At 46.9% G+C, this 25433-nt stretch overlaps 1 protein-coding gene across 1 annotated transcript in view; it reads left to right on the top strand.

Annotated features, from left to right (window-relative positions):
- Positions 1 to 10353: 10353 nt before the first annotated feature.
- SNTA1 (syntrophin alpha 1) overlaps positions 10354 to 25433 on the top strand; it is a 26320-nt gene continuing 11240 nt past the window's right edge. Inside the window, exons 1-2 of the mRNA XM_014478583.2 lie at positions 10354 to 10778; positions 13758 to 13943. Of these exons, the coding sequence (XP_014334069.2) occupies positions 10469 to 10778; positions 13758 to 13943 (496 nt within the window). The 5' untranslated portion in view covers positions 10354 to 10468. The remainder of the gene's footprint in view (positions 10779 to 13757; positions 13944 to 25433) is intronic.

Raw genomic sequence — 25433 nt, 5'->3', positions numbered from 1 at the left:
GCTTCAGGAGTTTCAGTGTGGTGACTCAGTGCTTGTGGCTCCTGGGCTCTACAGCATAAGCTCCATATGTGGCCCATGGGCTTGGTTGCTCTGAGGTGTGTGGGATCTGGATCAGGGATCAAGCCCATGTCGCCTGCGTTGGGAGGTAGATTCTTTCCCACTGAGCCACCAGGGAAGCCCCCTTGTTTTTGGTTTTTGTTTTCTTTTTCGACCCTGCCTCATGGCATGATCTTAGTTCCCTGAACAGGGATTAAACCTGTGCCCCCTACATTGGGAGCATAGTGTTAACGACTGGACCACTAGGGACGTTCATTTTTTTTTTTTTAAAAAAAATTTTGTTTTTATTGCCTAATGTCTTTTTTCTGTTCCAGGATCCCATCCAGGATGCCACATTTCCTTTAGATGTCCTGTCTCCTTAGGCTCCTCTTAGCTCTGACAGTTTCTCAGTTCAGATCAGTCGCTCAGTTGTGTCTGACTCTTTGCGACCCCATGAATCGCAGCACACCAGGCCTCCCTGTCCATCTCCAACTCCCGGAGTTTACCCAAACTCATGTCCATTGAGTTAGTGATGCCATCCAGCCACCTCATCCTCTGTTATCCCCTTCTCCTCCTGCCTTTAATCTTTCCCATTATCAGGGTCTTTTCAAATAAGCCAGTTCTTCCCATCAGATAGCCAAAGTATTAGAGTTTCAGCTTTAGCATCAGTCCTTCCAATGAATATTCAGGACTGATTTCCTTTAGGATGGACTGCTTGGATCTCCTTGCAGTCCAAGGGACTCTCAAGAGTCTTCTCCAACACCATAGTTCAAAAGCATCAATTCTTTGGCACTCAGGTTTCTTTATAGTCCAACTCTCATATCCATACATGACTACTGGAAAAACTGTAGCTTTGACTAGATGGACCTTTGTTGGCAAAGCAATGTCTCTGCTTTTTAATATGCTGTCTAGGTTGGTCATAACTTTTCTTCCAAGGAGCAATCGTCTTTTAATTTCATGGCTGCTGTCACCATCTGCAGTGATTTTTGAGCCCCCCAAAATAAAGTCTGTTACTGTTTCCAGTGTTTCCCCATCTATCTGCCATGAAGTTATGGGACCAGATGCCATGATCTTAGGTTTCTGAATGTTGAGTTTTAAGCCAACTTTTTTACTCTCCTCTTTCACTTTCATCAAGAGGCTCTTTAGTTCCTCTTGGCTTTCTGTTATAAGGGTAGTATCATCTGCATATCTGAGGTTACTGATATTTCTACCAGCCACCTCATGCAAAGAATTGACTCATTGGAAAAGACCCTGATGTTGGGAGGGATTGGGGGCAGGAGGAGAAGGGGACAACAGAGGATGAGATGCCTGGATGGCATCACTGACTCAATGGACATGAGTTTGGGTAAACTCTGGGAGTTGGTGATGGACAGGGAGGCCTGGTGTGCTGCGATTCATGGGGTGTTCAAGGAGTCAGACATGACTGAGCGACTGAACTGAACTGACTGCCTGAAAATCTTGGGTCCAGCTTGTGCTTCATCCAGCCCAGAGTTTCTCATGATGTACTCTGCATATAAGTTAAATAAGAAGGGTGACAATATACAGCCTTGATGTACTCCTTTTCCTATTTGGAACCAGTCTGTTGTTTCATGTCCAGTTCTAACTGTTGCTTCCTGACCTGCATACAGATTTCTCAAGAGGCAGATCAGGTGGTCTGGTATTCCCATCTCTTTCAGAATTTTCCACAGTTGATTGTGATCCACACAGTCAAAGGCTTTGGCATAGTCAATAAAGCAGAAATAGATGTTTTTCTGGAACTCTCTTGCTTTTTCCATGATCCAGCGGATGTTGGCAATTCAATCTCTAGTTCCTCTGCCTTTTCTAAAACCAGCTTGAACAACAGGAAGTTCACGGATCACATATTGCTGAAGCCTGGCTTGGAGAATTTTGAGCATTACTTTACTAGCGTGTGAGATGAGTGCAATTGTGCAGTAGTTTGAGCATTCTTTGGCATTGCCTTTCTTTGGGATTGGAATGAAAACTGACCTTTTCCAGTCCTGTGGCCACTGCTGAGTTTTCCAAATTTGCTGGCATATTGAGTGCAACACTTTCACAGCATCATCTTTCAGGATTTGGAATAGCTCAACTGGAATTCCATCACCCTCACTAGCTTTGTTTGTAGTGATGCTTCCTAATGCCCACTTGACTTCACATTCCAGGATGTCTGGCTCTAGGCTGGTGATCAAACCATCATGATTATCTGAGTCATGAAGATCTTTTTTGTATAGTTCTTTTTTGTGTTCTTGCCATCTCTTCTTAATATCTTCTGCTTCTGTTAAGTCCATACCATTTCTGTCCTTTATTGTGCTCATCTTTGCATGAAATATTCCCTTGGTATCTCTAATTTTCTTGAAAAGATCTCTAGTCTTTCCCATTCTATCATTTCCCTCTATTTCTTTGCATTGATTGCTGAGGAAGGCTTTCTTATCTCTCCTTGCTATTCTTTGGAACTCTGCATTCAAATGGGTATATCTTTCCTTTTTTCCTTTGCCTTCCGCTTCTCTTCTATTCACAGCTATTTGTAAGGCTTCCTCAGACAACCATTTTGCCTTTTTGCATTTCTTTTCCTTGGGGATCATCTTGATCCCTGCCTCTTGACAGTTTCTCAGACTTTCCTTATTTTTGATGACCTTGACAGTTTTGAGAACTGGTCAGCTATTTTGTAGAATGTCTCTCCATAGGGATTTGTCTGATGTTTTTCTCATGATTAAATTTGGGTTGCTGGTTTTTGAAAGGAAGCCCCAAAGACAGATTATGTACAGAAAGAAGTATTTGATTGACAGCTGACTTCTCAATAGCTTCAGTGGAAGCCAGAAGACCAGGGACAGAGTATCCTTAATGCTAGGGGGAAAACCTGCCAACCTAGAATTTCTACTCAATGAAGCTCTCTTTCAATAAAAGCATAAAATAAAAATATTTTCAGGTAAAGGAAAACAGAGAGTTTACCATTAGCATACTCTCTCTCTCACTAAGGGAAATTCTCAAAGATTTTCTTTGGAATCGGAAAAAAAGAAAACAGTCCCAAAAGAAAATTTTGACGCAAGAAAGAGTGAAGAGTAAAGAAAATGGTGAACATGTATGTACTGCTGAATAGACACTGACTGTATAAAGTGACCATGGTATGTAATTTGCGGGATTAAGAAAGAACGAGCATTAAAACACTAAACAAACTCAGCAAATACTTTGAAAGAGAGTAACTGAAGATCAGAGATTGGAGTGAATACAATTAGATGATATAACTTCTAAATAATAGAAGGAGAAATGTTCATTTGTAAGATGTTTAAAAAATAGGGAATTCCCTGGTGATTCAGTGGTTAGGACTTGGTGCTTTCATTTCCAGGGCCTGGGTTCAATCCCTGGTCAGGTAACCAAGATCCGACAAGCTAGGAGCACAGGCAAAAAAAGAAAAAAAGTAAAACAATAGATTTTTTAGGATTCATACATATACATTAACACTGTAACAAAATATAAGGGCATGATTAGAGCAAATCGTCTCTGGATGTGGGAATGTGATAAAGGAGGGGGGTGCTTGTCACAGGTGGTTTGATTATGTTCTATTCTTTAAACTGGGTGCTATTTACATGATTATTTTCTTATTAAAAAAATTTTTTTTTAATTTTCAAAATTTTCACTGCTGTGCTTTTTTCTCTAGTTGTAATGAGCCCAGGCCACTCTCTCTAACTGTTGCAGTGGCTTCTCTTTGCAGAGCATGGGCTCTAGGGTGTGGGGACTTCAGCAGTTGCGGCTCCTGGGCCCGAGAGCACAGGCTCAATAGTTGTGGGGAAGGGGCTTAGTTGCTCTGCAGCATGTGGGATCTTCCTGGACCAGGGATCGAACCTGAGTCTCCCACATCTTCCTGCATTGGCAGGTGGATTCTTTACCACTGAGCCACCTGGGAAGTCCTTGTTTTCTTATTCTTTACACATTAGCTAGATGTCTCCATTATTTTAAATGTTTAATTAATTATTAGTTTATTTATTTTTAGTTTTTGGCCACGCTGTCTGACTTGGGGGATTTTAATTCCCTGACCAGGGATTGAACCCAGGCCTTTGGCAGCGAGAGAGCAGAGTCCTAACCACTGGATCATCAAGGAATTCTCCTAAATATTTAAATTTTTTATAAATGTGTATGTATATATTTTAGTTTGGCTGATGGGCTCTTTGTTGCTGTGCTTGGGGACTTCTCCTGTTGCAGAGTCCAGGCTCTAGAGTGCAGGGGCTCAGTAGTTGTAGCACACGGGCTTAGTTGCCCTGCAGCATGTGAAACTTAGTTCCCCCTCCAGGGATCAAACCTGGGGTCCCCTGCATTGGAAGGCAGATTTTTAACCACTGGACCACTAAGGAAGTCCCCCCCCTAAATATTTTAAATACTTAATAAAAATAAAGGGTAACTCCATAAAACAAACCATGTTAGTTCTCTACGAAAACCCTCCAGTGCCTGACAGCTTGGAATACTCTAGATGCCTTCCTTGCCTCATGGGGTCTGCATTATCTGGCTCCCATGACCTCTCTGCACTTTCTCCCTTGGCCATTAGACTACAACCACCCAAAGAAGCCAAGGTCTTTCATACCTCAGAGCCTTGACACAGGCTGTTTCCTCTCAGCATTATTTGATCCTTGTTAACTTTTACATCTTAGTTTGAATATACCCCTTCCCTTGACCACTCTCCAATAGGTCCTCCTTGCTGTTTTCCATCATTGTGCCCTGTTAGTTTTTTTTCAGGCACGCATCAGTTTTGGGAGTTATTTGACTTGTTTTCTTGCTTAATAAGGGCTTCCCAGGTGGCGCTAGTGGTAAAGAACCTGCCTGTCAATGCAGGAGACCTAAGAAACCCAGGTTTGATCGCTGGGTCTGGAAGATCCCCTGGAGGAGGGCATGGAAATCTACTCCAGTATTCTTGCCTGGAGAATCCCCATGGACAGAGAAGCTTGGTGGGCTACAGTCTATGGGGTCGCAAACAGTCAGACACGACTGAAGTGACTTAGCAGGCACGCATGTTTGCTTAATAAAGATTCCCCCACTAGACTGTAGATTCCATTATGGCAGGGACTATATACATCTTGTTCATGGTCTATGACCAGCACCTCACTGGCTCAGAGTAGAGATTTAATAAATATTTTTTGAGTGAATAAATTCAAAAGCCAGTGTCTGGCTCAGAGTAGAGACTTAATAATATTTTTGAATGAGTGAATAGATGAACTGATAAGGAGCCCAAATCTTAGCTATTGGACTACCAGGGAAGCCCCACATCAAGATTTTTGGATGCTGCTGCTGCTAAGTCGCTTCAGTCATGTCTGACTCTGTGCGACCCCATAGACAGCAGCCCACCAGGCTCCCCCATCCCTGGGATTCTCCAGGCAAGAACACTGGAGTGGGTTGCCACTTCCTTCTCCAATGCATGAAAGTGAAAAGTGAAAGTGAAGTCCCTCAGTCGTGTCCGACTCTTATCGACCCCATGGACTGCAGCCCACCAGGCTCCTCCGTCCATAGGATTTTCCAGGTAAGAGTACTGGAGTGGGGTGCCATTGCCTTCTCCTTTTTGGATGCTAACATTCCTTTATTCTAAATTCCACAAGCCTACAATTTGAATTCCCTAAACATTCTGAGAGTCTGATTTTAACTTGGATCTTAGGGTAGCTCAGAAATGGCCAAAACTTTGGAATCAGAAATAACTTGGTTCATACCCAGGCTCTGTTGTTTATTAGCTATATGATCTTGGACAAATTGCTTTCTGTCTCTGAGCCTTGGCCTGTAGAATGGAGATGACAGTGCCTGCCTCACAAGGTACAAGAAGATTAAGACGTGGTGTGTAAGGGCAGCACTTGGTTTGATTTCTATCCCACAAGATACCACAGTTTTAGATTTTGGAAATCTTCCACCCTCTTTGGATCCCAGAGATCCAAATGTCTCCCTGGGTGCAGTATGGTGTCACAGCGAGCTCTGGTGCCAGACTTGCTGGGCTTAGTACTTCCTGTCGCTGAACCTCAGTTTCCTCATCTGCCTAATGGGGATAATAACAGGACCTATGATTTTCTTGAAGGTTAAATGAGATGATCCACAAAAGCATGCTGGTTATGTAAACTCTCATTATTACAGCCTTCACTGGGTCTGGGAGGCCAGGAGTGTAGGAATCTCTGCTATTTGCCTAGGAGCCGAAGCACAGAGGCCTCCTTGTCTGGATGAGGGCCTGAGGTTCTTGGTCCAAAAGCCTGAGCCTACAGAACCTTCTATGGGAATTTGAGACTGGTGAACTGACCTGCTCCTCTCTCCTTCCTTTCCCTGTCCCTCTCTCTTATCTCTTGAGAGTGAACTGGTTTCTCTTGGGAGCTCTGCCCTGGGGTTTGGTGAGGAGCCAGTCCTGCCTGTGTGTGTCTGGAAGGTCAATTTCTGAACCACAGCAGAGTGGCACCAGCTGACATAGTGGAGGGGTAGTGTATTCCTCCAGCTATAGCACTGCTGTGAGTGGACTGACGGGGGCACAGCTGATTGGCATTGCCCATACTGCATGATCATGGAGACACATACATACATTCTTTCTCTCTGACAGATACACAGAAAAAATACATGTACACATCTATACACACACGCATATACACGCGCACACACACCACTGTTTTCTCTGTCTTTACATCCTTCTTCCTTCTCTGCTAGCCTCCTTTTATTCTATACACATCACCACTCTCCTTCCTCCTTTCTCTTTATAATCATAGAAAACAGTCCCCCAGGGGAGGAACTCTTTCTCACCAAGTTTGTCTGGGGCTCATTAAGTCTTTTTTAAGCAGGGCAGTACGTGGGGTGACTTTTAAGGATCTGGCTTTCGGATTTGGTCCTGGGAAAGGAATCTCATCTTCCCTCTGGTTTCTTGCCTCCTGCCTGATTCCACCTCCCTCCCCCCCAACCCCCCCTCCTTCAGAATGAAGCTTTCAAAAGCCAAATAAAATGCTGTTCTCTTTTATCATTGTTTAGCCTCAATTTTCTCAGGTTCCTCTACAATCTTGAAGCAAAAGCATATTTTAAAAATATCAATGCATACACACACACACATATATATATATATGATCCCACAGGAATGTGGAATCTTAGTTCCATGATTATAAATATGTGTGTATATATAGTGTTAAATTTGTTTCTATCTTCCTCCCATTCTTCCTTCCTTTCTTTCTCACTTTGTCTCTTTCTTCTATATATTGGGTTGGCCAAAAAGTTCATTTGGGTTTTATCCAATATTTATTGAGTATCGGGTATATGTCAGACCCTAGGTTTTCTTTGTTTTACTTGTGTTTATGGTATTTTGGTAGTTATCACTCTAACTTAAAGCTATTTGATTGATGCCTGTTTTCCGAGATTATTATGACTCATTTTTTTGTTTGTTTTTTTGTTTTGTTTTTTGGCTGCCCCTAGAGGAATGTGGGATCTTAGTTCCATGATCAAGGATTGAACCTGTGTTCCCTGCTGTGGGAGCATGGAGTCTTCACTACAGGACCACCAGGGAAGTCCGATAACTCATATTTTTGAATGCTAATTATGTAGTACAGGAACTGTGTTAAGTGGTTTATGAATATTATTTTATGTATTTCTCATAATAATCCAAGGTAGAGAAATTTTAATATTCCTATATCATAGATTATGAAATGGAAGCTTATATGTTAAAAAAGTCACCCAGGACCACAGAGCTGGAAAGTGGTACAGTGTTACATGTCAATTATATCTCAGTAAAGATAGGAAGAAAAGGCACAGTAGGGATTTGAACTCGGAAAATCAGAATCCAAAGCTCCTGCTCTTAAGCACATGAGATCCTTCCCTCCACACAGCGGACTGTATGTCCTACGAGGTGAGACACTGGCTATCTTGTTTACAACTACTTATTTATACACCGACCACTGTGTCTGGCATAGAGTGGATAGTCAATAGGCATTACTGATTGAACGAATGAACTGTGAAATCATCCTTTGCTGCTATGTGTGTTGCAGAAAGGAGTAGGGGGGATATGAGCTTGGAAGCCAGACAGACCCAAGGTTTGCACAGAGAACTGTTCTTACTAGCGCTGTGCCTCAGTTTTCTCACCTATAAAATGGGGATAATATACAGACTGAGCAGAATTCATGTGAAGTTTAAATGACAGTGTATATTAATCAGCCACCTCATGTACCTATGTATATAGCAAACTGCACAAATGACATCTATTTTTATATGTACATGCACATATAATGCATCTGCATTATGCATGTAGCCTTAGGAGGTTTTCAGTGGTGTAGAGCCACTCCCAAATTGTTGGATACTTGGGTTCATCCCTAGTTATTTGCAAACAGATGTTTGATGAGGACAACTTGTATATGTACCTGTTTTCTTTCTTTATTGGAGTAATCATATAATTGCTTTACAATGCTGTGTTAGTTTCTGCTGTACAATAAAGTGAACCAGTGATATGTGTATGTATGTGTATATATATCTCCTCTTCCTCTTGAACCTCCTCCTCCTCTCCCCCATCCCACCCCTGTAGGCCATCACAGAGCCCCGAGCTGAGCTCCTTGTGCTATTCAGCTGCTTTCCATGAGCTCTGTTTTATACATGGTAGTGTATGCATGTCAGCGCTGCGCTCCCAGTTCAGCTCACCCCCTCCTTCCCCTCATACCTTGTGTCCTTACGTCTCTTCTCTCTGTCTGGGTCTCTATTCCTGCCCTGAAAACAGGCTCCTCTGTACCACTCCACCTGTTTTCTTGTGAGCTTTTTTGTTCTTCCCCTTGATAGTATCTTATGTGGAAGATTCTACTTGCAGGGAATCTATACACGGATGTGGCCCTATTTATTGTCCAACAGCATCCCAGGTAGGAGTGGAAGATGGAAACAAGGAGCAGATATGAGGGCTGGTTGAGGTCTGTGAGGTAGTGTGTTTTTTCTGGTAAAGATCACACCTCATCTGTCTAGTGCCCAGGATCAGTGCCCAGGCACTGGTGTGAGACAAGACTAGGTTTGAATCCCAGCTCTGCCCTACTCACAAATGTGTGAACTGGGCCAATTAGATCTTCTGAATCAAAATTTTCCTTTCTGTATAATGGGAGTATTCTTAACTGTAGCTACTTCACGAGGCTACTGTAAAGCTGAGAAAACACATGAAAATGCTCAGATCTAGGCCTGGCCAATTCAACAGATAAAAAAAGTGGATTCAGTAAAAGTAAGGATTCAACAAATAAAAGTGATTATATTGATTGCATAAGATTCACAGAGTAAAATATATTTCCCCACTGATATAACCCTGACACAGTCCCTGTGAGGGTTATAGGGGTTATTAGGACCCCCATTTCACAGATGAGGTAATTGAGGCCTAGAGTTCCCGCCCCACAGTCGGAAACCCGCAAGTCTCCTGCACTAGCCGCCCGCCTGAGAACTCCCTTGCAGCTCGAGGTCTACCTCTTAAACTCAAGCCGTGTCCCTGCAGTCTGGCGCTCCGCCATATGCAGCCCCACTCTAAAGCCCAAAGCCTCGCACCACGATCCATGGTTCTGTCTCTTTTTCTCGTGATCCCATGGCTGCGAGCTACGGCCTCGGCCCTCGACAGCTTCGCCGGGCTGTCTCCTGCCCAGGATCTTAGGGTCCAGCCCGGGCACGAAGCCGGGCCCCCAGGGCCCCGACCACCCCACTTCACGCTCTCATTGCCTTAACTTTGGGTCCCGTCCGGACACCCTTATGTCCCCATGCCCATGTTGTTGTCGTTCAGTCGCTCAGTCGTGTCCGACTCTTTGTGACCCCATGGACTGCAGCACGCCAGGCTTCACCGTCCATCACCATCTCCCAGATTTTGCTCAGACTCATGTCCATCGAATCGGTGATGCCATCCAAGCATGTCATCATCTGTCGTCCCCTCTCATCCTGCCCTCAATCTTTCCCAGCATCAGTGTCTTTTCTAATGAGCCGGGTCTTCGCATTGGGTGGCCAAAGTATTGGAGCTCCAGCTTCAGTATCAGTCCTTCCAATGAATATTCAGGGTTGATTTCCTTTAGGACTGACTGGTTTGATCTCCTTGCTATCCAAGGGACTGTCAAGAGTCTTCTCCAGAATCACAGTTCGAAAGCATCAATTCTTCGGCGCTCAGCCTTCTTTATGGTCCAACGCTCACATCTGTACGTGATTACTGGAAAAACCATAGCTTTGACTATATGGACCTTTGTGGGCAAAGTCATGCAGTCTCACAGAATATCCTCTGGCTCTTGGAACCCGCCACAGCCCCTTCTAGCTTGCCGGTGACCACGCCCTTCGCTGTTAACCGCACCCACATACAGCCCCGCCCACCGAGGCTCCACCCCCGCGGCCTGGGGTAGGGTGGTGGCTGGCCCAGCTGGGCCCCCGGTGCCCTCAGCTCTGGGCGCTGGGCCGGAGCGGGCCGGGCACTGCGCGGGCAGGGCGAGCGCGGCGGCCCGGGGGCTCGGAGGCGAAGATGGCGTCAGGCAGACGCGCCCCGCGCACCGGGCTGCTGGAACTGCGCGCCGGGGCAGGCTCGGGGGCTGGCGGCGAGCGGTGGCAGCGGGTGCTGCTCAGCCTAGAAGAGGACGCGCTGACCGTGAGCCCCGCCGACGGCGAGCCCGGACCGGAGCCCGGTGACCAGCGGGAGCCGGAGCCCGCGCAGCTCAACGGCGCCGCCGAACCTGGCGCCGCGTCCCCGCCGCTGCCGGAGGCGCTGCTGCTCCAGCCGCGCCGCGTGACGGTGCGCAAGGCCGACGCCGGCGGGCTGGGTATCAGCATCAAAGGTGGGCGCGGGGGCACCGAGGGCACGGATCTTGGTGTCTGTGGGACCGCTAAGGCGCAAGGATCGCGGGGGCTGGCAGCGTATTGAGGACGTGGAGTTGGTGGACTTCTGTCCGGGGTAACGGCGTCTGGGAGGACAGAACCGAGGGCACCAGAGCACCAAGGTCGGAGAGGGCTTTGAGGTCTCAGTCAGAAGGCACAGGTGTGGACGGCTTTGGGGGCACGCCAAGGACAAGTGGGTGGGGAGTTGTGTGCCGAGGCAAAGAGGTCTGAGACTGCCTCTCAGGAGTTGCATGGGTATCAAGGACAAGAGGGACCCCAGGAGAGCAAAGGATAGAGAAGGGAGACTGAGGCCTGGGGTGCTACTAGGGAAAGGAAGAGGAAGTCTTCAAGATACGGTCAAAGTAGAAGGGAAGGAGGGGTAAGGTCTGGAGTGGGAAGCATGGCTGGGATGGCGACTAGGTGGAGGTGCCAACTGGGCTGGGCTCACAGACAGGGGGCCGGAAAGGACCTGGGAATCTGAGCACCTAGGAAACCTGTACGTGTGGGTGAACAGTCCTAAGTGTCCACCATCACAGCACTGAGATGGGCTTTCAGCCCCAGCACTGACAGCTTTCTTTAAGGTGCAACCCAGACTGAAGTCCAGAATCACCTGTGTGAACTTGTGTGGTAAGATCCCATGGACTGTAGCTTGGTAGGCTCCTCTGTCCATGGGATTCTCCAGGCTAGGATACTGGGTTGCCATTTCCTCCTGCAGGGGATCTTCCAAACCAGGGATAAAACCCACGTCTCTCATGTCTGCTGCATTGGCAAGCTGGTCCTTTACTGCTAGTGCCACCTGGGAAGCCCTTTCCCATCTCTGGCCCTGAGTTTCCTCAACTATATAATGAGAGTAGTGATAGAATTGGGATGTTTCTATGAAAATAGGTGTCCAAAATACTCACTCTGCCAACACATAATAGGTGCCTAGATAGTTATTGCTGTTAGATGAGAGGAAAAATGAAGGTCAGGAAAGACTCCCAGAGTAACTAACCTGGTGCTGAAAAGTCTGCACACCCCAGCCGCTGCGTTCACCATTCCTTCCTGAGGGGGTGGGGATGGTGGTGACTTGGTTACCACCGTGTGCTGAGTGCTATGCCCAGTACTCTAGGCTCAGGATCCACTTCATCCTGGCAACAAGTACTAAAAGATAGGAAGTATAATCTTCATTTAGCAGGTGAGGAAACTGAAAAGTAAAAGTAAAATGAAAAGGAAACAAACAAAAAAAACTGAAAAGGAAAAGTAAAAAACTGGAAAAAAAATGAAAAGGAAAAGGAAAATGATTTTCCTAGGATCACACAGTCAGTGAGTGACAGAGCTGGGATTTGAACCTCAATTATCAAGTCACTAAAGAGTGTTCAGAGAAGTTGATTTTTCCCCAGGAAAGGGCAAACTTCCATGCAACCAACCAAAGGGATCTAAAAGCGGGGTAATGAGAAAGCCAGGGAGTGGACACCTGTTTTGCCCTCAAACACCAGCGTGGGATAGGACAACAGATCAATGCAGAAATTGTACACTCTGTGTTAAAGCAGGAAGGAACTTAATGTTCATATAGCGTTCCATTTTGTAGATAGACTGAGTCTTGGAGAGGAAGAGGACTCTTCAAGGTCACATAAAGTTACTCCCTAGCTTCATACTCCCAGGTGGGGGTAAAGGGACTTTTAGGAGGTGTCGGGGAATGCCAGCTCCATTCAATTCTTTATGGATGGAGACTGGACTCCTGTTGGTGTGTTGACCTCTCCTTTAGGGTCCAGCCCAGCCCGAGGCATCGAGGAATGGCCATGGATTCAAACTGACTTGAAGTCCTTAGTTTCAGGTGGAAGAGGGCAGATAGATACTGGGTTGGCCAAAAAGTTCATTCGGGCTTTTCCATATCATCTTATAGAAAAACTCGAATGAACATTTTGGCCAACTCAATTTAAATAGAAACTCCTTCCTTTCCTAGGCTTCAAGCTCTGCGCACTGCAGTGAGCAAACTGCTGGGCCTATGTGGGGGTCCAGAGAGGCATTCCAGTCCTACTTCTGCCACCAGTCTGTTGAGTGACCTTGAAATTATGACCGCCTCTCCCTGGGCCACTTGTTCCTCATCTTTGAGGATGGAGCAATAGTGTGGTATCTGAAGGCCTGACTTGCAGCCTACCAGAGGGTTAAGAGTGTTGATTCTGGAGCCTGGAGATCTAGGTTCAGATATTGTCTTTGCCACTAATTAGCTGGGTGACCTTGGACAAGGGGTTTCTCTCCACACTTCAACCTTCCCAATAGGAATCTGAGCATGCCTGTGTGATTGGGTGTTGTGAAGATGCAATGAGACAAGATTGAAAGCATTTAACATGGTGCTTGGCACTTGGTATGTGGAACTAATGTGAACTGTTATCACTGTTTATTATTTTAAAAGGACATTCAAGAGCTTATAAATAAAGCAACATGGTAAAATGTATTACTATTTGATTTTTTTGTCTTTTTGCATCAGAGATGCAATTCAGATAGGCTTTTGAAATCTCTAGACTTTAAAGCCCTGGTTTCCATGCTGAGACCTAGGTTGTGAAGCTTTCAGCTTTGTGGCCATAGCAGTAACTGACTTCTATTTTTATTCTCGATTAGAGGTTATCAGTGAGTTTCCCCATTATGGGAAACTCACTTAAAATAAAAAATAAGAAGAAGTTATTGAAGCATCTTGTAAGTTCTTCAAACACTGGTGACCACCCAAAGCACTTACCCAAAAGATCCATTATAACACTATAAATTTAGAAAATGTCTTTTAGGTATCATTAGTGCCCCAAACTTCTAAGGCTCTTTTCTGAGATTCTCTTTGCCCCACACTGCCGCTTTCCCAGTACTGGGCTGGACACAGTGGGAGACCTTCAGAAATAATTTTGCCTTGTCGTGACTCACAAGTGTTGGAGTGTCTGCCTCAATTTCTTCCTCTTTCTGTGCTTGTCCAGGGGGCCGAGAGAACAAGATGCCTATTCTCATCTCCAAGATCTTCAAGGGCCTGGCAGCTGACCAGACGGAGGCCCTCTTCGTGGGGGATGCCATCCTGTCCGTAAATGGGGAGGACCTTTCCTCTGCCACCCATGACGAGGCGGTGCAAGTCCTGAAGAAGACAGGCAAAGAGGTGGTGCTGGAGGGTAAGCACTGGGGACCCAGGGGTGTTCAGTTCTTCCCTACATCCCCCAGGCCTCAACCAGTGGGGTCTGGGAGGTGGGCAGGGTTGAAAACAGAAACAGAACTTGGAGACCTGCCTTGAGATATTGGTGTGGTGGGGATAGAGCTGCTTCAGAGCCAGGCAGATCTGGACTTCATTTCCTCTCTCCCACTCCCTAGCTGTTTGACCTTGGATGAGTCACTTCATTTCCCTGAGCCATAGTTTTCTCATCTGTAGGGCAGGGATATAACTTCAGCCTTGCTGGGTTGTGGGACTAGGATGAAAGATCCATGGTAGGAACTGCCACTCGGTGAGTGACACAGGGGAAGAATCGGGTGGGGACTAGGGAAGGAGAGACTTAGAATCTTGCCTGAGAAACCAGGGGAGCTCTCAACTCTGAATCCTCCTATCACCCAGGGGCCCTAGAACCCTTTGACCCATCCTGCCTTGGGAGGGTACTTGGCCTTTATGTAGCAGGACATTGGCTACTTCTAGCTAGGATCCAAGAGGAATGTGTTTTGGAGGGGAGGGAAACTTGGTGGCTCCCTGCCACTCTCCCCTCACTGTGTCGTCTTAGATGAGACCTTTGCTTTCTCCCGGCCTCGGTTTCCCATCACTTGTTATAGTCTCTTGCTGGGGTGGTCCCGCTTCTGCCTTTTGCCATCTCTGTCAGGAGGTTTCTGCTTTGCTCAGCCCATTCATCAAATTCTACTCTGTCAGTTCCGGAAACCATGGGGGCCCGAGGAATGTGTCTTTGGCTCCTGGCCCAGAACAGGCACAGGGAGGTGGCGGGGGCTGATGGAGAATGCCATGGCCAACGAAGCTGCTGTGCTGAGGCCCAGGCCCAGGTCCTGATAGGTTGCCAAAGATGTCTCCAAGAGGCCACAGAAACCAACAGGCTCTGGATGCCTGGGTGATCTTTGGCATTCTTATGGCCCTGACCTCGATTCTCTCTCATTTCGTTTTATTTTATTTTTACATTTTATTATTTATTTAAATGTACTGTGTGTCTATTCAAATGCTGCTGTTGCATTTTTAAATATACACTTAAAGCTGCCTCTGCGGGATTGATCCCTGAAAGCTTAAGGATATCAATCATATTTTAACAGCAAAGTTAAATAACGAGATCACACATAAAGGAGATGGATATAGGAGACTTTCTTTCCACATGCCTCATCACTTTGATATTTATAGCCAGTAATGCAGTTTGAAATAGTTGAAATTCATCAAAATGTCATATTTCGGTTGACTTGAAAAGCTCTTTTAGTCTCTGCTGTTTGAAAATTTAGTTCATAGATGGTAAAATTTCTACTGTAGATACGTCTCTAATCTACACTGAGGTCCCCCTCCCCTCCTCATCTTTAGGTAGAGAATGTCTCTTTCTGGGTTCTTAGTGTGGATCATTCTGAGAAGGTAGTGTCTCTGAGTGTTAGACATTTGAAGCATTTCCTGGTATTGGGGCTAATACCCAAGCCTCTGACACCTCATTCATTCCATTCCTTCCTCATTAAAGCCAAGATGCCTTTCCAGAGACCTACTATGTACCCGATGTGCAGAGCATTGGGGTAGAAGGTAAACTGGACCCAGGGCCTGCCTAAAAGAGCCCTCTATTGAATGGGGGTACAAAACATGAACACTGTCTAAAAATGGAATGACAGAGGATGAGATGGTTGGATGGCACCACCGACTTGATGGACATGAATTTGAGCAAGCTCCAGGAGTTGGTGATGGACAGGGAAGCCTGGTGTGCTGCAGTCCATGGGGTCACAAAGGGTTGGACACGACTGAACGACGGAACTGATTCCACACAAGCCATTTAAAAATCAGCATCTACAATCCTGTCTGCTCTGTAATTAATCTGGCCTTGGGCAAGACCCTCATCTTCTCTGGGCCTCAGATCTCATATCTGCTGGGGTTGAGCTAGATCAGAGATACCCAACAGCTTTCATTCTGAGTGTCAGTTTCCTTGGTGGCTCCTGGGAGTTCCATATTTGGAAACACTGAGAGGTCTTATCTGAACTCAGCAGAAAGGAGCTAGAATTGATTTGCAATGTTTAGTGCAGATAGAGAAGGGAAGAGATATAGTATACATACTGTCCCAGGACTGAGGGTCTCTGGAACTTGTGTTCTCTAAAACTTTTCTCTGGGCAAGATCTTTCCTTGGCAAGCCCTGCTGCAGGCTGTTGGGTGGAGCCTGGCCTGTCTCTTGCCAGCATAGGATTTGGCACATAGTAGGCTGGAGAAGGGGATGGCTACCCACTCCTGTTTTCTTGCCTGGAGAATTCCACGGACAGAGGAGCCTGGCAGGCTACAGTCCATGGGGTTGCAAAGAGTCAGACTAATATTTTCACTTTTTTCTGTTAGTAACTCCTCTCCTGTCCCATTACATTTACATAGAATTGGTATTATTTCCTGCTTAAATGTTTGGTAGCAGTCTCCAGCGGAGAAGGCGATGGCATCCCACTCCAGTACTCTTGCCTGGAAAATCCCATGGACGGAGGAGCCTGGTAGGCTGCAGTCCATGGGGCTGCGAAGAGTCAGACATGACTGAAGGGACTTAGCAGCAGCAGCAGTCTCCAGGGAAGTTACCCTTATAGAAAGTTTTTTTTCCCCACACTTTGCAACATATAAGATCTTAGTTCCCTGCTGCTGCTGCTAAGTCGCCTCAGTCAGGTCTGACTCTGTGCGACCCCATAGACGGCAGCCCACCAGGTTCCCCTGTCCCTGGGATTCTCCAGGCAAGAACACTGGAGTGGGTCGCCATTTCCTTCTCCAATGCATGAGAGTGAAAAGTGAAAGTGAAGTCACTCAGTCGTATCCGACTCTGTGCGACCCCATAGACAGCAGCCCACCAGGCTCCTCCGCCAAGGATCAAACCCAGACCCCCTGCAGTGGAAGTGCAGAGTCCTAACCACTGGATCGCCAGGGAAGTCATGATGTCTTTAATAAGACAATTTAGATGATCTATGTTTTCCTTGAATGTGTTTTGGTAGTTTATGTCTTACAAGGAATTTGTCCATTTCATTTAAGCTGCCAAATTTCTTGGCATAAAGTTGTTTATAATCTTCGCGTATTTTTTCCTCCCTTTTGGATGAAAGCGCTCTCCTGATTTCTCTTTCTCTCCTCCTCCCTTTATACTGCTTTACTCAGTGGTTTCAAGGGGATTCTGTCTCATGGAGCAGATAGCTAAGCAAACCTACCAGATCACCATCTTGTCATGGGTGCTGAGATGGAGTCTGCCTAGAGGTGGGAGGAAGCAGTGGTCTCCTCTCTCTAAATGGTCAGGAACGACTTCCTGGAGGAGGGATGCTGGCACCTTATGAACAATAAGCAGAGATGTGAATGGGATAGAGAAAGGGCATTCCAGGAATGGAAGTTGTCTGAGCAAAAGGGAAGGGTGAAATGACTTGACTTACCTGGGGAACTGCCTGGGAAGTAATTCAGCTTTATCTGAGCTTAGGTGTGAGGAAGTGGGTGGAGAAAGAGGAGGCTATTCAGATTGACAGATCCTGCAGGGCCTTGAGTGCTAGAATAAAGGAATTTGGAGGGAAACAGAGAGCTATTTCAAGGGTTTTTCAGCAGGGGCTCACATGGTCAGCTTTGGGCTTTACAGCATCAACCCGGTTTGGAAGGAGGCAACAATAGGTGCAGAATGGCAGAAAGGAGGGACTTCCCTGGCAGTCCAGTGGTTAAAAATCCACCTTCTAGTGCAGGGGATGTGGGTTCAATCCCTGGTCGGGGAATTCAGATCCCACATACCCGGAGCAACTAAACCTGTGCGCGGCACCTACTGAGCCTGTGTGCTGCAACAAGAGTCCGTGCACCGAATGAAAGATCCCTCATGATGCGGTGAAGATTCAGTGGGCCCCAACTAAGATCCGAGGCAGCCACATAAATAAATAAATATTAAAAGAGAAAAGAATGGCAGCAAGGAGGCTGGGGCCGTGAGCAGAAGGGAGATCATGATGGTTTGACCTAAGCAGGCTTGGATAAAAGAAGAGTCTCGAGGTTGTGGGGCTTCCCAACTGGCTCAGCATTAAAGAAACCTCCTGTGAATGCAGAAGCCTTAGGAGGCTGAGGCTTTGATCCTTGGGTCGGGAAGATCCCCTGGATGAGGGCATGGCAACCCACTCCAGTATTCTTGCCTGGAGAATCCCATGGACAGAGGAGCCTGGCAGGCTGCAGTCCACAGGGTCGCAAGGAGATGGACATGACTGAGCACGCACACATGCACTTGATGTTGTGGCCTTCTTGTTAGTTTTTTTTTTCCCAGCTTTTTCTTAGTTGAAGTCTGTCTCAGCTGCTCTCCAGTAGGCTTATAGAAGGAGATAATTCCACCCAAGGCAGCAAAGGGCTGGGGCTGAGAACTGGGGTCAAGAATCTTTGAATTGCATGGGTGATCTGAAGAGCCTGGAAGATGTGAGGAAGCTAAGATGCTGGGTTGTGGCTGGTCCTTGAGACTTGGGGGAGTTTGTGGAGAACAGGCAGCTGCCCCAGTCTGGAACCAGAGCTCCTAGAAGCCTCTCTGGGCCTAGGTTCCTCCCCAGCACCCAATCAGTGATCACATTGTTCAGAATTTCCCGCCCTCATCCCACTCCTTAAGGCCACCTCCAAGGAGCCAAGGGCTTCCCTGATAGCTCAGTTGGTAAAGAATCCGCCTGCAATGCAGGGGACCCAGGTTCAATTCCTGGGTTGGGAAGATCCCCTGGAGAAGGGATAGGCTACCCACTCCAGTATTCTGGCCTGGAGAATTCCATGGACTGTATAGTCCATGGGGTCGCAAAGAGTTGGACACGTCTGAGCAACTTTCACTTTCACTTTCCAAGGAGCCATGGCCTATCCTTTGGATGTGAACTTGGCAGGGTAGTAGGGCATCTTTCCTGAGGTCTGGGGCTTGGTGAGTACAGAGCTGTCTGACAACATCCTAGAAAGAAAACTGTTACTGGCAAATTGTTGTTGCCAGCCAGAACCCTATACCCCCAGCCTAAGGGACTCAGCAACCCCAGCCTGCCTTCTGGACCTTTTCTTCTGTGAGGTCAGGATTTTGCACAAGTGTCTTGAGCCTATTCTCAGTTACAGGGATGTGTTTGTGACCACAGTCTGGGCCCAAGCTGGCAGCCAGTTACTCATCTGTCTGCTTCTTAGAGAGGCCCATTGTGTGCACGGATGTGGAACCAGGCCCTTGGAGACTGTGCCTGGGGGAAAAGGGAGGGATGGTCAAATGCCTCCATTCCCTCCACAGCCCCCCAGCAAGGCTGGCAACAGGGAGCCTTTGATGCATTAAAAAATAATGCTAAAGGACAAAAATGGATAAAGTCAATTTTAGTACTTTGTACAAAGAAGAGAAGGTTCACCTCACATAAAGATCAGGCTTTTAAAAAGATACAGGCAGAGAATAGTATGCACATAAAAATACAAAGAATAGTAGGAATTGCTATAATCCCCATTTTACAGACAAAGTCACCAAATTTGTTAAAAATAAGTAACTTCCTTTAAGTCATACAACTAATAAATTGGCAGACTCAGAATTCAGACCTAAGGACTTCCCTGGCATTCTGATAGTTAAGACTCTGTGCTTTCATTGCAAGGGGCAGGGGTTCAATCCCTGATCAGGGAACTAAGATCCTGCATGCTCTGCGGTACAACAACAAAAAAGAATTCAAACCTAGGTTTCTCTGACTGCAGAGGCCGCTGTTGACCCTGCCTTGGATAATACCCACTTCTCATGGTAGTTTGCAAGATTAAGAAATAAGGCATGTTATGTGCTGAGGCCAGTGTGCATAAGTAGGCACTCATTTATGTTTATTTTGTTTGCTATTTATAAGGATGAGACAGTGCATTTGAAGTTTATGGCACGGTATCTTCCACATGGTAAGCATTTGATCAATGTCAACCTTTGTCATCATCGTATCAGCAGCAGCAATTTTTGTTTTCTCCAGTAAACTTGGAGGTCTCTGAGGGCAGGAATCATGTGTAGTTTGTCTCAGATCCCCAGGCCTGGCGCCAAGCCTAGATGCTGGTGAGTTTGGGGGAAGTGATCCCTAGGAGGGGACATCTCTGACTCTTTCTACTTTGCCTTTAACCTGCTCAGTTGCAGTTGACTTTCGTAAATGTTTAAAAGGGGGTTCCAGGCTCATGCTGGATTTGACTGACTCCTGAGAGTTTCCGTTATGAGTCCTCAGAACTCCAAGACCAGGTCCCTGCCAGCCTGTCCTCTGGCAGATGGGTACTGCCTGATATCCTGCCTGAAATTTGGCTCCATATATCACCACTGTCAAAAGTGGGATGTTGTTAACCGATGCAGCTAATCCGAGGTCACCCTGTTCAGTTTAGGTGAGTGTAGCTGTGCCTGAGAGGTGCCTGAGGGACTCTTGTCCTGGGAACAGAGGTGTGAATGGAGCCCTTGTCCAGTCCCCTCCATGACTGCAAAAACCTGTTGTTCTAATCATTGTTCTCAAGAAAACGTTAATTTGGCTGCGCACATACATGGCTTAGGGCCATATGATTCCCCACAGACAAAACTTGGCTTAATCAGCTCTGGCCTGTTCCTTGGATCTTTGATTAAAATGCTTGTGGGACTCTGGGGGCAGGTTTTGGCCTCCATTTACAATATGAGCTGGTTGCTGATGGTAGCGGAGGGAATTCTAACAGTAATGATAAGAATGTTAATAATAGTGTTGGTATGTCTGCTCTTTATTGAGCACCTACAATGTCCTGGATACTGTGCTAAATGCCTTCTGTATGTTTTCTCATTGGATCCTCAAAACCACCCCTATGATTCAAGGTACATTATTCATCTCATTGTACAAATAAGAATATTAAAACTTGTAGAGGTGAAGCTACTTGCCCAAAGTTACACAGAGGCAGAGATGGAATTTGAAGTAAGATCTGTCAGATGTCAAAGCCCATGTTCTTCAGTGTTTATCCTGCACTGCAAGCCATGTCATCCATGTGAGACTCAGTTTACTCAATTTATTCAACTGTTAAATAGAACAGTTTAACAATGGATCAGTCTCATTGACTTGGTGTGGTTAAGTGATGATGTGTTAGTGAGATTTGAGCTTTCATGCTTGGTATATAGTAGATGCTTAATAAGTGCTTCTTTCTCCCACTACTAAGATCCTAGTAGGCTTCTTGAGTTGATGAGGGCCTTGTCTTTGAATCCTAGCTAAGATGGTTTGGAATGTGGTATATTTTTGAAAAATAGAATTTTAAAAATGTCAAAAATAATATACACCTAAATTAAAAAATGGAGAAGGAAATGGCAACCCACTCCAGTATTCTTGCCTGGTGAATTCCATGGACTGAGGAGCCCGGCAGGTTACAGTTCATGGGGTCGCAAAGAGTCGGACACGACTGAGTGAGTAAGCACAAATAAAAAAACCTCAGGAAAGTGCAAAGCAATTGTCTTCTCATAGATTAATGTTGCTGCTGCTGCTGCTGCTAAGTCGCTTCAGTCGTGTCCGACTCTGTGCGACCCCATAGACGGCAGCCCACTAGGCTCCTCTGTCCCTGGGATTCTCCAGGCAAGAATACTGGAGTGGGTTGCCATTTCCTTCTCCAATGCATGAAAGTGAAAAGTGAAAGTGAAGTCGCTCAGTCGTGTCCGACTCTCAGCGACCCCATGGACTGCAGCCCATCAGGCTCTCCCGTCCATGGGGTTTCCCAGGCAAGAGCACTGGAGTGGTACCCATGGCTAATATTTTCAAACACTTCCAGAGAGAAGTTTCCATATTTGTTTTTATCATTGAGCAAGTTGAGGACCTCTTTCCAACTCAGCTCATGTAGCTCTGTTTCATTCTCTTTAATGGTTGCACAATATCCCATTATTGGGATTCAGATGTCCATTTAACCAATATAGCCTGAGGCCCTGTTCTATGCCAAGACTCGATGTAGGCACTGGGGACAGAGCTGTGAACAGGACTGAGTGATCTGCCAAAGAACTCACTTCTTGTATTTAGGAAGACCATATTCAAGGAATTCATGTTGTTTCTAGCTTCTTGCACCATAGACAATGGTGTCATGTCCCCTTCATGCACCTGTGAACGTTTATCTGAAGAGGATTCCTGGAAAGGGTATTGCAAGTTCAAAGTGTTCTTGTGCCTTTAGGATCTTGATAGATAGTGCCTCTTAAACTGCACATATAGGGCTTCCCAGGTGGCGCTAGTGGTAAAGAATCTGCCTGCCAATGCAGGAGACGTAAGAGATGGGGGTTTGATCCCTGGGGTGGGAAGATCCCCTGGAGGAGGGCATGGCAACCCAGTCCAGTATTCTTGCCTGGAGAATCCCATGGATAGAGGAGCCTGCTAGGCTACAGCCTATAGGGTCGCAAAGAGTTGGACACGACTGCACAAGGGTGTGGAAGTTGAGATTTTATTCCCCAGAGTGTTGCCCCAGACAACCCAGGCGGCTCTGCTGCAGGCCTGCCAATGACTGGGGACTATTTATAGTCCAGCCTTGCTGGGCTAACAGGACCTCAAAGGCCATCCCTTCCCAAGGGATGTCACGATATCCTGAGTGGACAGGTGGGCAGCCTGGACTTGAATCCTCACAATGCCCTACTTAGAGAGCTGGCATATCAGTGCCAATTATATAGGCAGGCAAACTGAGGCTCAGAGAGACATCAGAACTTGCCAAGGCCAGGATGCAAGTGACAGGATCTGGACTGAAATCTTTGTCTGTCATCTGTGTTCATCTCCTTATACTGTCGTACTAAGAACAGCAGCAGAAATAATAACCAGCCACGTTACGATTTGCTGAAGACCTGTTCTGTGCCAGGCAGGGCAAAGTGCTTTACAAGTGTTGGATCTCAGTATGCTAGGAGGTAGATATATTTTACTCTCATTTTAAAGATGCAGAAATAGAGGCTTACGGAAGTCAAGTCACTTGTTCAAAGTCACAGAACAGGGAAGTTAAACACAAGCCTGCATTACTTGAGAGCCCAATTCAATGTCTCTAGCCTGGGAAGCCTCAGGATCGTCAATATTCGTTTATTTAATGTATTTCTTATTTACTGATTACCTGGATATGTCAGGTACTATTCTAGATGCTGGGGATATCCTAATAAATGAAGAAAACAGGCCCCTGCCCTCGTGGAACCTACATTTTGTATTGAGGAGAGAGGCTGTTGACAGTAAGCAAGTGGATGGATCATGTATTTTCAGGCAGGGGCAAGTAAGTGACCACCCACTGAACAGACAAGGAACAGTTTGAGCTTAGAGGACAGGCTTGAGCCAAGATTCAAAACCAAGACATTCAGTCATACACCTTTATTGAGCACCAGGATATGCACTGGGTGTGCTGTGTTGAGCCAGAACGGATTTATCCCATTCTCTCTGCAGCACATAGGTTCCCTCCCAACTGTCCTGGGCCAGGCAAAGGGTCCTGCCCTGTCTCTCTTCCTTGTGTTTCTTTATTTTTTTTTTTTGGCCATGTTATGTGTCTTGCGGGATCTCAGTTCCCCGACCAGGGATTGAACCCGAGCCACAGAAGTGAAAGCCCAGAATCCTATCCACTAGGCTACCAGGGAACTCCCAGTTCCTTGTGTTTCTTGTGGAATCTGTTCCTGGCTCCTTGGGGTCAGTGCTGGCTTCTCTCCTTGGCAGAGTTGGGAGTCGGGGCCTCTGGAAAGGGCAGGGTGTCCTGTGTGTGTCTGCTTCTGCTTCCCTGAGGAGGAAGGGCCCAAGTGTCACTGTTTACCAGGTTCCTGGGCCAGAGTTTGGCTGGAGAGGGTGTGGATACCAACTGGGTCTATACTTGGAGGCTCAAAGAATCCTGGCCACATGGCCACGTTCCTGCCCTCAGCTCTCCAGGCCACTGCCTTTGGGCAGCCCCGCCCTGCTTGGTCGGGTGACTCAGGCAGAAATCAGAGGCAGGGAGGAGACCTCAGAGCTGGGCTATTTACGGCCACACTCCGGGGCCCTCAGGACCCCACCCCCACCCTGGGATGGGCCAGTTGGTTTGTGAAATGCCAGCCCTGTTTCAGACATCAGCTGGTGTGCTGTCCATTTATAGTGTGTTCCTGTGGGCAAGGAGAAGGAGGACCCACTTCCAGGATGGCCTGAGCGAGCAAGGCCTCTAGCAGTTTCTTTGGTTGCAAAACTGACAAATGTCCATTTGCTGAGTACATAGCGTCAGAGATCCCTGCTGAATTCTAGGGATACAGAGACCAGTCAGTCAAGGTCCCTGCCCTCCCATGCTCTCAACCTGGAGAAGGACACAGATTCCCACATGGACATATAGGGAAGTGGGATCTAGGGACCTGCAGAGGTGGTGGGTGTGCAGGATCTAGTGGGCATCCGGGAAGGTTTTCTTGAGGGGCAATGTCTGGGCTGAGCTGGGACCTCCTGGGCTGTGACAACTTCTCCTCGTTGAATGAATCTTTTCTGTCCTGGCATTCATTTCTCCATTCCCAGAACACTGACTCTGAGTTCGAATCAAACCCCATTTATGTCGTCTTTGTGTGTGTGTGTGTGTGTGTGTGTGTGTGTTGCTCAGTTCTGTCTGACTTTTTGTGACCCCATGGACTGTAGGCTGCCAGACTCCTCAGTCCATGGAATTCTCCAGACAAGAATCCTGGAGTGGGTTGCCATTCCCTCCTCCAGGGAATTTTCCTGACCCAGGGATCGGACCTGGGTCTCCTGCAGGCAGATTGTTTAGCATCTGAGCCAGCAGGGAAGCCCCTTCTGTTCTCTAGGAGCTCCCAGTTTGGTGAGAAAGAAAGCCCCAACACACAGAAGCACTGCAGAGTTCTAAGGAGTGTGGGCAGAACCTGTGTCGTGTTTCACATCATCTCATTTAATTCACTGTCTCTCTAAGGTATACATTGTTATTCAGGTTGAGGGACAGGGAGGTGAATTACCTTGTTCAGGGGCTTCCGTGGTGGCTCAGTGGTAAAGAATCCACCTGCCAATGCAGGAGACGTGGGTTCAGTTCCTGGGTTGGGAAGATCCCCTGGAGGAGGAAATGGCAATCCACTCCAGTATTCTTGCCTGGGAAATCCCATGGACAGAGGAGCCTGGTGGGCTACAGTCCATGGGGTCGCAGAAGAATCGGACTCTACTTAGTGACTTAACAACAACAACAATGGCCACACAGCTAGACAGAGCTGGAATTCAAGTCTGAGAATACCTGTCCCCTAACCATGTACTAAGGTCATTCTGTACAGGGGAACTGCATTTTCAAAGGTATTTGGAAGCTCCTACACCTTCTGAGAGCTCTGAGCAGGTCAGTATGATTGGATTAGAGGGCTAGATGTGGCTGGAGGTGAAGCCAGCAAGGTAGGCAGGGCCCAGGTCCTGGAAAACCTTGAAGTTGGATGAAGAGTGCGGGAGCCAGAGCATGGCTTTGAGCAGGGGAGGGGAGTAGCTAAATATAGTAGGGAGATATATCAGTTGCACCCTGAGTGGGGGTGGGGGATGGGTGGGTGCTGCATTAGTGAGGATGCTTTTGTCTGCAAGGAACAGGAACCCCA

This window comes from Bos mutus, chromosome 13, assembly GCF_027580195.1.
Source record: "Bos mutus isolate GX-2022 chromosome 13, NWIPB_WYAK_1.1, whole genome shotgun sequence".
Lineage (NCBI taxonomy): Eukaryota > Metazoa > Chordata > Mammalia > Artiodactyla > Bovidae > Bos > Bos mutus.
This window is presented reverse-complemented; position numbering and strand designations above follow the sequence as displayed.